The 15,542-nt window shown below is 38.6% G+C and overlaps 1 protein-coding gene across 1 annotated transcript in view; it reads left to right on the top strand.

The window, feature by feature from the left end:
- LOC128650180 (methanethiol oxidase-like) overlaps positions 1-14,740 on the top strand; it is a 167,696-nt gene extending 152,956 nt beyond the window's left edge. The window contains exon 12 of the mRNA XM_053703924.1: positions 14,156-14,740. Within this exon, the coding sequence (XP_053559899.1) occupies positions 14,156-14,318 (163 nt within the window). The 3' untranslated portion in view covers positions 14,319-14,740. The remainder of the gene's footprint in view (positions 1-14,155) is intronic.
- Positions 14,741-15,542: the final 802 nt, after the last annotated feature.

The following is a 15,542-nucleotide window of genomic DNA, read 5'->3' as shown; positions in this document are numbered from 1 at the left end:
TAGTTGTATGTACTGTGTATATGTATATATATATATATATATATATATATATATATATGTTTGTGTGTGTATTTGTATGTACTGTATATATATGTTTGTGTGTATTTGTATGTACTGTATATATATATGTTTTTGTGTGTATTTCTATGTACTGTATATATACAGTTGCAAGAAAAAGTATGTGAACCCTTTGGAATGATATGGATTTCTGCACAAATTGGTCATAAAATGTGATCTGACCATCATCTAAGTCACAGCAATAGACAATCACAGTCTGCTTCAACTAATAACACACAAAGAATAAAACGTTGCCATGTTTTTATTGAACACATCATGTAAACATTCACAGTGCAGGTGGAAAAAGTATGTGAACCCTTGGATTTAATAACTGGTTGAACCTCCTTTGGCAGCAATAACTTCAACCAAACGTTTCCTGTAGTTGCAGATCAGACGTGCACAACGGTCAGGAGTATTTCTTGACCATTACTCTTTACAGAACTGTTTCAGTTCAGCAATATTCTTGGGATGTCTGGTGTGAATCGCTTTCTTGAGGTCATGCCACAGCATCTCAATCGGGTTAAGGTCAGGACTCTGCCTGGGCCACTTCAGAAGGCGTATTCTCATCTGTTTAAGCCATTCTGTTGTTGATTTACTTCTATGCTTTGGGTCATTGTCCTGTTGCAACACCCATCTTCTGTTGAGCTTCAGCTGGTAGACAGATGGCCTTAAGTTCTCCTGCAAAATGTCTTGATAAACTTGGGAATTCATTTTTCCTTCGATGATAGCAATCCGTCCAGGCCCTGACGCAGAAAAGCAGCCCCAAACCATGATGCCCACATCACCATACTTCACAGTTGGAATGAGGTTTTGATGTTGGTGTGCTGTGCCTCTTTTTTGCCACACATAGTGTTGTGTGTTTCTTCCAAACAACTCAACTTTGGTTTCATCTGTCCACAGAATATTTTGCCAGTACTGCTGTGGAACATCCAGGTGCTCTTGTGCAAACTGTAAACGTGCAGCAATGTTTTGTTTGGACAGCAGTGGCTTCCTCTGTGGTATCCTTCCATGAAATCCATTCTTGTTTAGTGTTTTACGTATTGTAGATTCGCTAACAGGGATGTTAGCATTTGCCAGTGACTTTTGTAAGTCTTTAGCTGACACTCTAGGATTCTTCTTCACCTCATTGAGCAGTCTGCGCTGTGCTCTTGCAGTCATCTTTACAGGACGGCCACTTCTAGGGAGAGTAGCAGCAGTGCTGAACTTTCTCCATTTATAGACAATTTGTCTTACCGTGGACTGATGAACAGCAAGGCTTTTGTAGATACTTTTATAACCCTTTCCAGCTTTATGCAAGTCAACAATTCTTAATCGTAGGTCTTCTGAGAGCTCTTTTGTGCGAGGCATCATTCACATCAGACAATGCTTCTTGTGAAAAGCAAACCCAGAACTGGTGTGTGTTTTTTATAGGGCAGGGCAGCTGTAACCAACACCTCCAATCTCATCTCATTGATAGGACTCCAGTTGGCTGACATCTCACTCCAATTAGCTCTTGGAGATGTCATTAGTCTAGGGGTTCACATACTTTTTCCACCTGCACTGTGAATGTTTACATGGTGTGTTCAATAAAAACATGGCAACATTTCATTCTTTGTGTGTTATTAGTTTAAGCAGACTGTGATTGTCTATTGTTGTGACTTAGATGATGATCAGATCACATTTTATGACCAATTTGTGCAGAAATCCATATCATTCCAAAGGGTTCACATACTTTTTCTTGCAACTGTATGTTTGTGTGTGTATTTGTATGTACTGTATATATATATATATATATATATATATATATATATATATATATGTTTGTGTGTGTATTTGTATGTACTATATATATATATATATATATATATGTTTGTGTGTGTGTATTTGTATGTACTGTATATATATGTTTGTGTGTGTGTATTTGTATGTACTGTATATATATGTTTGTGTGTGTAGTTGTATGTACTGTATATATATATATATATATATATATGTTTGTGTGCGTATTTGTATGTGCTGTATATATATATGTTTGTGTGTGTATTTGTATGTACTGTATATATTTGTTTGTGTGCGTATTTGTATGTACTGTATATATATATATATATATATATATATATATATATATGTTTGTGTGTGTATTTGTATGTACTGTGTATATATATATGTTTGTGTGCGTATGTCTGACTTATCTGACACAATGCAGCACCTCCATGTCCACATATCGCTATCATTGCATACTTTCACTGTACTTTGTGTTTTTCTACAATAAACTGTATCACCTCCCTCCCCTGGATCTGATACACTGTACAGTCACTTGTTGTATCTTACCCAGCAGGCTAGACACAATAAAATGCTCCGCTCTGGCAAAATTATATTTCTCTTTTAAGGTGTATCCAGTCCACGGATTCATCCATTACTTGTGGGATATTCTCCTTCCCAACAGGAAGCTGCAAGAGGATCACCCACAGCAAAGCTGTCTATATAGCTCCTCCCCTAACTGCCACCCCCAGTCATTCTCTTGCAGCTCTCGACAAGGGAAGTAGCTAGAGAGATGTGGTGAATTAGTGTAGTTTATCTTCAATCAAAAGTTTGTTATTTTTAAACGGTGCCGGCGTTGTACTGTTTTTTTACCTCAGGCAGAAATTAGAAGAAGAATTTGCCTGAGGTTTTTGATGATCTTAGCAGGTTGTAACTAAGGTCCACTGCTGTTCTCACACATAACTGAAGAGTATGGGGAAACTTCAGCTGGGAGAACGGCCTGCATAATTAACTGCCCTGAGGTATGTTCAGTATATTTTTTTCTAGAGGATGATAAGAACTAGAAAATGCTGACAGTGCCTGATATAGTTAAGGTAAGCCTGATTGCAGTGATTTAACGACTGGCATCATGCTTGCAGTAAAGGGTAATTTTCATATTATTTTCTATTATGGCTTAGTATGTAAAACGTTATATATATAAGGAACGTTTTTTACTGAGGTGATAAATCTTTATTTGGGGCCTAGTTTTCCACATGGCTGTTATTTTACTCCTAGGAATAGTTTTTTAAGGCCCTCTGACTTTGAGTGCATGGTGGGAGGGGCCTATTTTCGCGCTCTAATTGTGCAGTTGTTTATTACATCCTGAGACATCCAGCTTCCCTGAAGGAGTCCCCTGACATATTGGACCTCTGTAAAGGGTTTTTGTGCCTAAAAAAGTCGTTTTATGGGAAGGTAGGAGCCACAGTAGAGCTGTGGCAGTTTGTTTGTGACTGTTATAACGGTCTTTACCGTTTTTTTGCTTCATTTTTTTAACCTGAGGGGTTAATCATCCATTTGCAAGTGGGTGCAATGCTATTTTAGTCTATTATATACACTGTAAAAATGTCATAGAGTTTACTGCTTTTTTCACTGTTTTGCAGTTTTTGTGTTTGTTTTTTCCTTTAAAGGCACAGTACCATTTTTTATATTCTGCTTTTTCACATTAATTAAAGTGTTTTCAAAGCTTGCTGGTCTCATTACTAGTCTGTTAAACATGTCTGACATAGAGGAAACTCCTTGTTCATTATGTTTAGAAGCCATTGTGGAACCCCCTCTTAGAATGTGTACCAAATGCACTGATCTTACTATAAGTTATAAAGACCATATTCTGGCTTTAAAAGATTTATCACCAGAGGAAATTGACAAGGGGGAAGTTATGCCGACTAACTCTCCCCACGTGTCAGAGCCTTTAACTCCCGCTCAAGAGGCGCCAAGTACATCTAGCGCTCCAATTGCGTATACTTTACAAGATATGGTGGCAGTTATGAATCATACTCTTACAGAAGTATTGTCCAAACTGCCAGGGTTACAAGGAAAGCGAGACAGCTCTGGGACTAGAAAAAATACAGAGCTCTCTGATGCTTTAGTAGCTATATCCGATATGCCCTCACAATGTGCAGAAGCCGAAGAAGGAGAGCTTCTATCTGTGGGTGATTTTTCTGACTCAGGGAAGACACTTCAAACTGATTCTGATATGTCTACATTTAAATTTAAGCTTGAACACCTCCGCATGTTGCTCAGGGAGGTTTTAGCAACTCTGGATGACTGTGACACCATTGTAGTCCCAGAGAAATTGTGTAAATTGGATAAATACTACGCAGTGCCTGTTTACACTGATGTTTTTCCAATACCTAAGAGGTTTTCAGAAATTATTAATAAGGAATGGGATAGGACAGGTGTACCGTTCTCTCCCCCTCCTGTTTTTAAAAAGATGTTTCCCATAGATGCCGCTACACGGGACTTGTTGCAAACGGTCCCTAAGGTGGAGGGAGCAGTCTCTACTCTAGCGAAGCGTACAACTATCCCTGTCGAGGACAGTTGTGCTTTTCTAGATCCAATGGACAAAAAATTAGAGGGTTACCTTAAGAAAATTTTTATTCAACAAGGTTTTATTCTCCAGCCCCTTGCATGCATTGCCCCTGTCACTGCTGCTGCGGCCTTCTGGTTTGAGTCTTTAGAAGAGGCTCTACAGGTAGAAACCCCATTGGATGATATCCTTGACAAGCTTAAAGCCCTTAAGCTAGCCAATTCATTTGTTTCTGACGCCGTTGTTCATTTAACCAAACTAACGGCTAAGAACTCAGGTTTTGCTATTCAGGCACGTAGGGCGCTATGGCTTAAATCCTGTTCAGCTGATGTTACTTCAAAGTCTAATCTTCTCAACATTCCCTTCAAATTGCAGACCCTATTCGGGCCCGGACTGAAGGAGATAATTTCTGATATTACTGGAGGAAAAGGTCACGCCCTTCCTCAGGATAGGTCCAACAAATTAAGGACCAAACAGCCTAATTTTCGTGCCTTTCGAAAACTTCAAGAGTGGCGCAGCTTCAACTTCCTCTAATACAAAACAAGAGGGAAATTTTGCCCAGTCCAAGCCGGTCTGGAGACCTAACCAGGCTTGGAACAAAGGAAAGCAGGCCAAAAAACCTGCTGCTGCCTCTAAGACAGCATGAAAGATCAGCCCCCGATCTGGTAACGGATCTAGTAGGGGGCAGACTTTCTCTCTTCGCCCAGGCTTGGGCAAGAGATGTCCAGGATCCCTGGGTGTTGGAAATTGTGTCCCAGGGATATCTTCTGGATTTCAAAGCTTCTTCCCCAAAAGGAAGATTTCATCTCTCACAATTATCTGCAAACCAGATAAAGATAGAGGCATTCTTACATTGTGTTCAAGACCTCCTAGTTATGGGAGTGATCCACCCAGTTCCAAAGGAAGAACAGGGGCAAGGCTTCTATTCTAATCTGTTTGTGGTTCCCAAGAAAGAGGGAACCTTCAGACTAATCTTAGATCTCAAGATCCTAAACAAATTTCTCAGGGTCCCATCCTTCAAGATGGAGACTATTCGAACCATCCTACCTATGATCCAGGAGGGTCAATATATGACTACCGTGGACTTAAAGGACGCTTATCTGCACATTCCGATACACAGAGATCATCATCGGTTTCTCAGGTTTGCCTTCCTAGACAGGCATTACCAGTTTGTGGCTCTTCCCTTTGGGTTAGCTACGGCACCAAGAATCTTTACGAAGGTTCTGGGGTCACTCCTAGCGGTCCTAAGGCCGCGGGGTATAGCAGTAGCCCCTTACCTAGATGACATTCTAATACAGGCGTCGAATCTTCAAATCGCCAGGTCCCATACAGACATTGTTCTGGCATTTCTGAGGTCTCATAGGTGGAAAGTGAACGAAGAAAAAATTTCTCTATCCCCTCTCACAAGAGTTTCCTTCCTAGGAACTCTGATAGATTCTGTAGAAATGAAGATTTACCTGACAGAGGCCAGGTTGTCAAAACTTCTAAACTCCTGCCGTGTTCTTTATTCTACTTCTCGCCCTTCAGTGGCTCAGTGTATGGAAGTAATCGGCTTAATGGTAGCGGCAATGGACATAGTGCCGTTTGCCCGCCTACATCTCAGACCGCTGCAACTCTGCATGCTCACTCAGTGGAATGGGGATTACACAGATTTGTCCCCTCTACTAAATCTGGATCAAGAGACCAGGGATTCTCTTCTCTGGTGGTTATCTCAGGTCCATCTGTCCAAGGGTCTGACCTTCCGCAGACCAGAATGGACAATAGTAACGACAGATGCCAGCCTTCTGGGCTGGGGTGCAGTCTGGAACTCCCTGAAGGCTCAGGGCTTGAGGACTCAGGAGGAGACACTCCTTCCGATAAACATTCTGGAACTAAGAGTGATATTCAATGCTCTTCAGGCTTGGCCTCAGCTAGCTGCGGTCAGGTTCATCAGATTTCAGTCGGACAACATCACTACTGTAGCCTACATCAACCATCAAGGGGGAACAAGGAGTTCCCTAGCAATGTTGGAGGTTTCAAAAATAATTCTATGGGCAGAGGTTCACTCTTGCCATCTATTAGCTATCCATATCCCAGGAGAAGAGAACTGGGAGGCAGATTTTCTAAGTCGACAGACTTTTCATCCAGGGGAGTGGTAACTTCATCCGGAGGTGTTTGCACAGTTGATTCAACTTTGGGGCAAACCAGAACTGGATCTTATGGTGTCTCGTCAGAACGCCAAGCTTCCTTGTTACGGATCCAGGTCCAGGGATCCCAAGGCAGCGCTGATAGATGCTCTAGCAGCGCCTTGGTCTTTCAACCTGGCTTATGTGTTTCCACCGTTTCCTTTGCTCCCTCGTCTGATTGCCAAGATCAAGCAGGAGAGAGCTTCGGTGATTTTGATAGCACCTGCGTGGCCACGCAGGACTTGGTATGCAGACCTGGTGGACATGTCATCCCTTCCACCATGGACTCTACCGCTGAGGCAGGACCTTCTACTTCAGGGTCCTTTCAACCATCCAAATCTAATTTCTCTGCGTCTGACTGCTTGGAGATTGAACGCGTGATTTTATCAAAGCGTGGTTTCTCCGAATCGGTCATTGATACCTTAATTCAGGCTCGAAAGCCTGTCACCAGGAAAATCTATCATAAGATATGGTGTAAATATCTTCATTGGTGTGAATCCAAGGGTTACTCATGGAGTAAAGTCAGGATTCCCAGGATATTATCTTTTCTCCAAGAAGGATTGGAGAAGGGATTGTCAGCTAGTTCCTTAAAGGGACAGATTTCTGCTCTGTCTATTCTTTTGCACAAGCGTCTGGCGGATGTTCCAGACGTTCAGGCGTTTTGTCAGGCTTTAGTCAGAATCAAGCCTGTGTTTAAACCTGTTGCTCCGCCATGGAGTTAAAATTTAGTTCTTAAAGTTCTTCAAGGGGTTCCGTTTGAACCTCTGCATTCCATAGATATCAAACTTTTATCTTGGAAAGTTCTGTTTTTGGTAGCTATCTCTTCGGCTCGAAGAGTTTCAGAGTTATCTGCCTTGCAGTGTGATTCCCCTTATCTGATCTTCCATGCAGATAAGGTAGTTTTGCGTACCAAACCTGGGTTTCTTCCTAAGGTGGTATCTAATAAGAATATCAATCAGGAGATTGTTGTTCCGTCCCTGTGTCCTAATCCTTCTTCAAAGAAGGAACGTCTATTACACAATTGTAGCAAAGAAAGAGAGAAAGTATACACTTCTAGCACTCCTAGGTCTAAAGGTAAATTAAATCTAACTGGGTGACACAAATTATTCCCTAAGGAATAAGTGAAAGGGGAGAAAACAGATTACAAATTAAAATATAACTTTTATTGGGTTGCGTTTAAAATAGGAATGAACTTAAAATCACACTTAAGCACCGATTTTGTTGATGTCAGCAAATAAATATAAGTTAAGATTGTTGCTCCTAATACTTGAGTGTTAAATGTAGGCTGGAGTGGGAACTGCTGTATACTTGTATCTTGGAGATGTGATACACCAAACTTTCTGTATACGAAGTTACCAATTCTTATATGAGAATTGAGTATATAATGTATTATTTATGTCTCCAAAATGATATATCTTTGTATGCGAAGCTTAGTGTAAGTTGAACAGTGGGTATAAAATTTTATATATTTCTGCTTATTTCCAGCTGAGATTATATACACCACTTATTACTTAAATTCTAAATATATAGCAAGATGGGACCTGTTTATATGACGTTTTGCGTCAATAATTATAAACAGTCTCTTTACTTTTCCAAAGTGACTCTGCTTCTGTATTAGCAATTGCCTACTGAAAGATTGAAGTGTAGGCTATTCACTCCAAAACATCAAGAGCTAACTTTCATGAGCACTCTTATAGTGTATATAAATGATTAAACTAAATTATGATACAATTTCTGTTTATTGAGACATTGTATATCCTTATTCAACTGGATAAACTTAATTATGTTAAGTTCCTCTGCGGTTATATATAAAAACCGTTGCTACTGGATATACTCAAACTTGAATTGCAAGGATTGTATTCTTTATTATATGCACTTGAGCTGTATGTGCTTAAATGCTCCGTGGATACCTCAGTTTAGTAATGGTTAGTGTCACTGTTTTTTGCTTGCCGGAACATACAGTCTTTATTAAGGTGCCCTTAATTAATGTATGTTATTTGTGAACGTAGTTGGATTAAGTTTGCTATTGCTCATCATATATATATTTTTTAAGTGGCTCTTAGGTCCAGTATGTAGCGTGTATTAAAGCTGTAGTTCAGGATATGCTTGAGTGGTATATTACACGACTTATGAGTCACAAATAGTTTGTATATATTAAACGAACTTCGGTAAAATTTGTCTGCTCACAGTTTCTTTTAGTGTCAGTTTAAGTAGCTCACTGTGATGCGGCAGCTAAATAATTATATATGTTGCAACAATGGAGCATATCTGTTCCTATCACCACAGATTTAATTGAGTACCTATTAAAATAACTCACAGTGTTCCGGTAATTAAATAGTGTAGTTTATTAATACAATGAAACGTATCTGTTCCCAGTAACACCTGAGTTGTGGCAAAGAGATGTTCAAAGATTCTGCTTGTGTTGTGAGTCTATAGAGTTAAACCTACTGTTCGTTTGGATTTGCACACTCGCAGCTGACTATCTTAGTCTGTGTACGTTCCACCTCCCATACAAACAGGATTTCCACAGATTCAGTTTGTGCACTGCTCTGTTGTATGAGCCGTATTAGAGGCGAAATTGTGCTTATGTGATCAAGCTGCACTTAATAATTGAACGCAAGGCAAATACAATTGCGTTCTAAATATACTGAGTGCCCAATAGCTTTTAGGGCAGAGATATCTTACAGCAAAAGGTATCGTGAATATATGCCCAGTACAACTCGAGGTTGATTTTAACTTATTAGGCAATAGCCACTTACGTAATTCTATTGTCCAGTCATTGTATACTATAAGATTTAGAGTTAGCTATTACAGGAGGAATAGCACTTACAAACTATTGAATAATTGTAGGAATTAAGGTCTCATACGATAGTAGTGCCATTGGTTTCTTTTCAAAAGTCTATTACACAATCTTGAAGTGGTTCGTGCTTTAAGTTTTATTTACAAGCTACTAAAGGATTTTCGTCAAACATCTGCATTGTTTGTTGTCTACTCTGGACAGAGGAGAGGCCAAAAGGCTTCAGCAACTTCTCTTTCCTTTTGGTTAAGAAGTATAATCCGCTTAGCTTATGAGACTGCTGGCCAGCAGCTTCCTTAAAGAATTACAGCTCATTCCACTAGAGTGGTGGCTTCCACATGGCATTTTAAAAATGAGGCTTCTAATTGAACAGATTTGTAAGGCGGCGACTTGGTCTTCGCTTCATACTTTTTCTAAATTCTACAAATTTGATACTTTTGCTTCTTCGGAGGCTATTTTTGGGAGAAAGGTCTTACAGGCAGTGGTGCCTTCCGTTAAGCGCCTGCCTTGGTCCCTCCCTTCATCTGTGTCCTATAGCTTTGGTATTGGTATCCCACAAGTAATGGATGAATCCGTGGACTGGATACACCTTACAAGAGAAAACAAAATTTATGCTTACCTGATAAATTTATTTCTCTTGTGGTGTATCCAGTCCACGGCCCGCCCTGTCATTTAAGGCAGGTGTTTTTTATTTTTAAACTACAGTCACCACTGCACCCTATAGTTTTCTTCCTTTCTCTTGCTTGTCTTCGGTCGAATGACTGGGGTGGGCAGTTAGGGGAGGAGGGTATATAGACAGCTCTGCTGTGGGTGATCCTCTTGCAGCTTCCCTGTTGGGAAGGAGAATATCCCACAAGTAATGGATGAATCCGTGGACTGGATACACCACAAGAGAAATAAATTTATCAGGTAAGCATAAATTTTGTTTTACTAGACCTCATTTCACCGGAAATGCTGAGATTTAGAACGAAAAGGGTTAATCATAAAGGAGCTGAGAATTGTGATGTTATTCATGTAGAAATAAATGGCCATCATAAAAAATCACCTTTTACATACATCTCTAATTTATCTGCAAACTTTATTCTGACTTAAAAAAAAATCGATATGATTTTGTTTTAAAATAGTCCTTCTATGAAATTGCCTATATTATTATCCTATTAAAAAATACATAGGTAGGCTTAGGAGCAGCAATGCTGTACTGAAGCTAGGCTGGTGATTGGTGGCTAAACACATATGCCTCTTGTCATTGGCTCAGTTCAGTTTGCTCCCAGTAGTACATTGCTGCTCTGGATCTGACTTTAATTATGTGTTTACCCCTTGCCAGAGATTAAACACAGTTATATGCAAGCAATAGTGTGATAATGACATGTTTTTACACATTAGACATTTTCTTTTTGCACTTTTAACTCTTTAGTGTAATATTCCATAAAAACAATTATCTGAGCCACCCTTGCCAGCTTTGAAATGGCAAGACCGAAACACTAGGTTTTCTGGGACTAAAATCCTAATTATTTAGAACATCCTGTTTCCTTCCCTCAATAACTCTGCAATACATATTTTATATAGAGAAGGCTGAGAGTTTAATTATACAGTTTCAAGCATATAAAATATACTGGGAAATAAATCCACATAACAAGAAGTGGGAATACATTTTTATATTCAATTAGTGTTTTTTTCTTACTTTAAGTTTATTTCAATCTCTATAAGAAGGAAAACACAAATTAAAATCATTACAATTAACCACTTAGGGCTAGATTACGAGTGAAGCGCAAATTATCGCTCCTGCTTGCATGTTAAATTCGCTAGAAGTGATTTTTCTGCGCATGTCAAGTATGTGTGTATTATAAATTGAAAGTAGGATGAGCGATAAGTCCGTTGCACAAAAAGCTGAACATCGAATATCATGACCGCATCAACATATTCCCCCCATAGACTTCAATGGAGAGCAAAAAGAGGGATCGAGTTTACTCAAGTGCACTAACCAGACATGAAATACGACTTTCACATTCCAATGTTTCTCCACATATTTATATATATATATATAGGTATAGATATTATACAGGTATATAGGAATATCTATTAAAACATAGTTAGAAAAGATTCCCCTATGTTAGGAACAGTGGAATAGGAAATATATTACAGTACATACACAGTTAAACACTTTATTAAACATGCATAAATAAGATTCTCATGTTTCCAACTACTTGACTGCAAAGGGCTGCACTTAAAAAAATGCCTATGTATACATATGTATTTATATGTGTATATATAGTATGTATTTACATATATAAATAGATAAATACGTAAGTACACACATATAAATATATATATATATATATATACAGTATGTGTATTTTTTTTTTTTAAATAATTTTTATTAGGCCATGTACCTTTAAATGTATTTTTGATGTGCTTTGTGCCATGTTAAAATTTAACTGCGCTCAAGCGTGTGCTACTTCTAATGCGCTCAAAGGGCCTCCATAAACTCCTATCATTTGCGCGCAACAGTTAGCGTGACACTCATAATATGGACCTTAGTGAGATTCAAAATGAAGAAAAATACATTAAAGAGACAGTCTACACCATAATTTTAATGTTTAAAAGATAGATTATCCCTTTATTACCCATTCCCCAGTTTTGCATAACCAACACTGTTATATTAATACACTTTTTACCTTGTATTTAAGCTTCTGCAGAATGCCCCCTTATTTCACTTCTTTTGACAGACTTGCATTTCAGCCAATCATTTCGTCCTCCTAGGTAACTCCACGGGCGTGAGCACAATGTTATCTATATGGCACACTTGATCTAACGCCCTCTAGATGTGAAAAAATATTAAAAACGCATTTAGACAAGAGGCGTCCTTCAAGGGCTTCGAAATTAGCATATGAGCCTACCTAGGTATAGCTTTGAACTAAGGAATACCAAAAGAACAAAAAAGTAAATTAGAAAGTTGTTTAAAATTACAATGCCCTATCTGAATCATGGAAGTTTATTTTAAACTAGACTGTCCCTTTAGATATATTTATATTCTAATAAATTGCCTTCTGTTTCTGGAAAACAGTGAGCTCCTGATTATTTAACAGGATGTTATTATTTTGAATTTATCTAAGGCACATAGAATAACAGGATCTGGTAAAGCTGGAGAATTGGGTGAGGCTAATAAGCTTTCTCTGGGATAGAGTCTGCTAAATTCACTAGAAGGTATCTTCAGTATTATGGACCTCACCTGCCTTTAACTCTGTACATCTGTATTACTTTAAGCAGATGATTCACTCATCTCTCTGTTTACTGGTGAATCCACTGCATACAGTTAACACTGAAACTGGTGAGTCTGGAGAAGCTGTAGAGCAGAGCTTTCCAAACTTTTCATGTTGGTGACACACTTTTTAGATCTACATCATTTCGCGACACAGTAATTAATTCAGTTGTACTAGCAAAAAGGAGGTTAAACTAACTTGTTTTAAGAGATACGGACACATACATAAATATATAATAATGAAATTTGCAAGTAACAGTATGTATGTGCAAGAATTAAAAAAAATGTTTAATAACACCAATAGCTACTTACTATTTTAATGGGATGTATGAGGTTGATGGGATGAACACAATTTCTGAATATTTGGTGGAATATTAGATAAAGACACTCACATTTCATCATCAAGCATTTTTAAGTTTCCACTTCCTATCCTTATATCAAGAGCAAGAGCAGCAATGCACTACTGGGAGCTAGTTGCAAAAAAACCCCACTAACTTCTGACTTCAGCTCAGCGTTTAAGCTGCCGGCCCTCAGAGCTTGGTGAGTCTGATTGACTACTGCCCACGCTGCAAACACACTGCTGTCCCACTCAATGACTACACATGCAGTCACAAGCCAATTAAGCAGACTACACGTGCAGTCAGGAGCCAATGTGCCGCCAATAGGAATAGTTTCAGTTCCCACTGAGCTGCGCCAATTGGTTAAGATGATCTGTGACCCACAAGGTATCAATCATGTGTCAACCATGTGATATGCGTAGCAGGCAGGCAAAAGTCAGAAACCAAAAAAATAAATAAATTTAAAAAAATTTGTGCTGTTGCAGGGACACACCTACACACTGCTGCCGACACACTAGTGTGTCCCGACACACAGTTTGGAAAGCACTGCTGTAGAGGCTACTTAGTAAATTTGCCCACTGTGTCCTCCTCACTCACTGTCTCTTATACTCCCACTAGAATTACTAGCAACATTATTATTCTTATTATTATCATTAACTTGTATTTTACTGCAAAATTCCGTAGCATTGGGTACAGAGATAAGGGTATACAATGACAAAGATGTGTGATAAAATATAAATACATAACAGACTAAACAAATCTAGTACAGAAAGAGGACCCTGCACAGAAGAACTTACAGTATACAGGTTGAGGGTGCAGAGACACACAGTAAGGTTTGGGGTAGCTGTCACATGGATTGTAATTGCAGCAGTGAGACAAGGCAGTTCAACATTTAGTTTGAGTAGAGATTGCAAGCCTCTCTTAATAGGTAGGTTTTCAAAGAGCATCTGAAGTTATACAAGGAAGAGTTTCAGAGGACAGGAGCAACGCGTGAGAAGTCGTGGAGGCGTGAGAGGGAAGTAGGGATAATAGGAGTGGAGAGACAAGGTTGATCGAAGCGGGCAGGTCAGGGTTCTTTTTCTCCTGTTCGTTGGTTATTTTATGTAACCTTTCACTAAAGCTCTCTCAATTATTTTACTGAATGTGCTATTGGAATAACATAGGAATTAGTGAGATTTGAGAAACTATTAGTGAATCAGGGCCTCTGTGTCATTTCTCTTTCTCTTCTTCCAGGGACGGCTCTGTAGTCTTACAGGTTGATGTAGATACCACAAATGGTGGTTTGAAGCTTAATCCAGACTTCCTTGTGGATTTTGGGAAAGAACCAGATGGACCTGTTTTGGCTCACGAGTTACGTTATCCAGGGGGTGACTGCAGCTCTGACATCTGGATCTAAGGACAACAACTAGATCTTCAGATCACAGCTCCAGTAATACATGAGACATGTCACATGCCTGCACCACATTTTTTGCTTTTACTTGGGAACTTTAAAAGGACATTCTTTTAGCTCAAATAAAAACTACCCTGTACATTCATTTATAATTTTACTTACTTTTGCCATTGGTAAAAAAAAGTGTTCCATGCCCCTCTGAGCACTCTTTATGCTTGTCAATCAAGCTAGCACTTATTGTGTATGCATGATGGGAAATTTATTGGACATAAATGGCACTCCAGTGGGAGACAGAACTTTTTGTTCTTTTTAATACTTCTTTATATATCTGCAGAGAACTTATTATACTGGATAAATAATGCCTTATTCTGCTTTGTATGCCTAATTGTAACATCCAGTAAAGCAAGGTGACAAATGTGATTATGAAATTGTACTGGCCTCCTACTGTTCTTTAATTGCATTTAGATGCTTAGTTAAAAATGTAGCTCTTTCTCTTTGTATCCTTTGTGTAATATGTTTAAGCACTATCTGGCACCTGTGTTTGTAATATTGTTTGTTATAAGGTTTATACATAAAGGGCTAGATTACAAGTGGAGCAGTATTTAATGATCCTGCTCGAGAGTAAAGTTCGCTAGAAGTAATCTCTTTGCGTGCATCAAGTAGCACACGTATTACAAGTTGAAAGTTAAGTTAAATACGAGCGAAACTCGAAGCGCGCTAACCAAAGCACTTTGAATGTTTCAAACGGATTAACTTATTTTCCCCCATAGAATTCAATGGAGAACACAGAAGAAAGACAGGAGTTATGAATATTTCACATTACAATGTTCTTCACATACAAAAAAATATATTTTTATTTGAAATATATATTTTTATATATCTGTATATACCTATATCTATTCCTATACATATATAGGTATAGATATATTTTACATAACATAATATATATATATATATATATATATATACAATATATATATATATATATATTTATATATATATATATATGGAGACTAGAGAGAAATACACTCACAGGAACGAAACAACCAGCTCAATACCATTGTTAGCCTGTTCTATGGCGATTCACCACCTGGGTGCAACTTCTTTTAGCCCAGTATTGCTTTTCACAGAGTAGAATTCTCCTGTAGTATATCAGTCTGACCCCGCCCATTACGGCCAGTCCAGCGCCGAAATACCAGGAAACTCCTCTCTGAACAAGGAACACAGCAA

Source organism: Bombina bombina, chromosome 1 (assembly GCF_027579735.1).
Source record: "Bombina bombina isolate aBomBom1 chromosome 1, aBomBom1.pri, whole genome shotgun sequence".
NCBI classification, from domain to species: Eukaryota; Metazoa; Chordata; class Amphibia; order Anura; family Bombinatoridae; genus Bombina; species Bombina bombina.
This window is presented reverse-complemented; position numbering and strand designations above follow the sequence as displayed.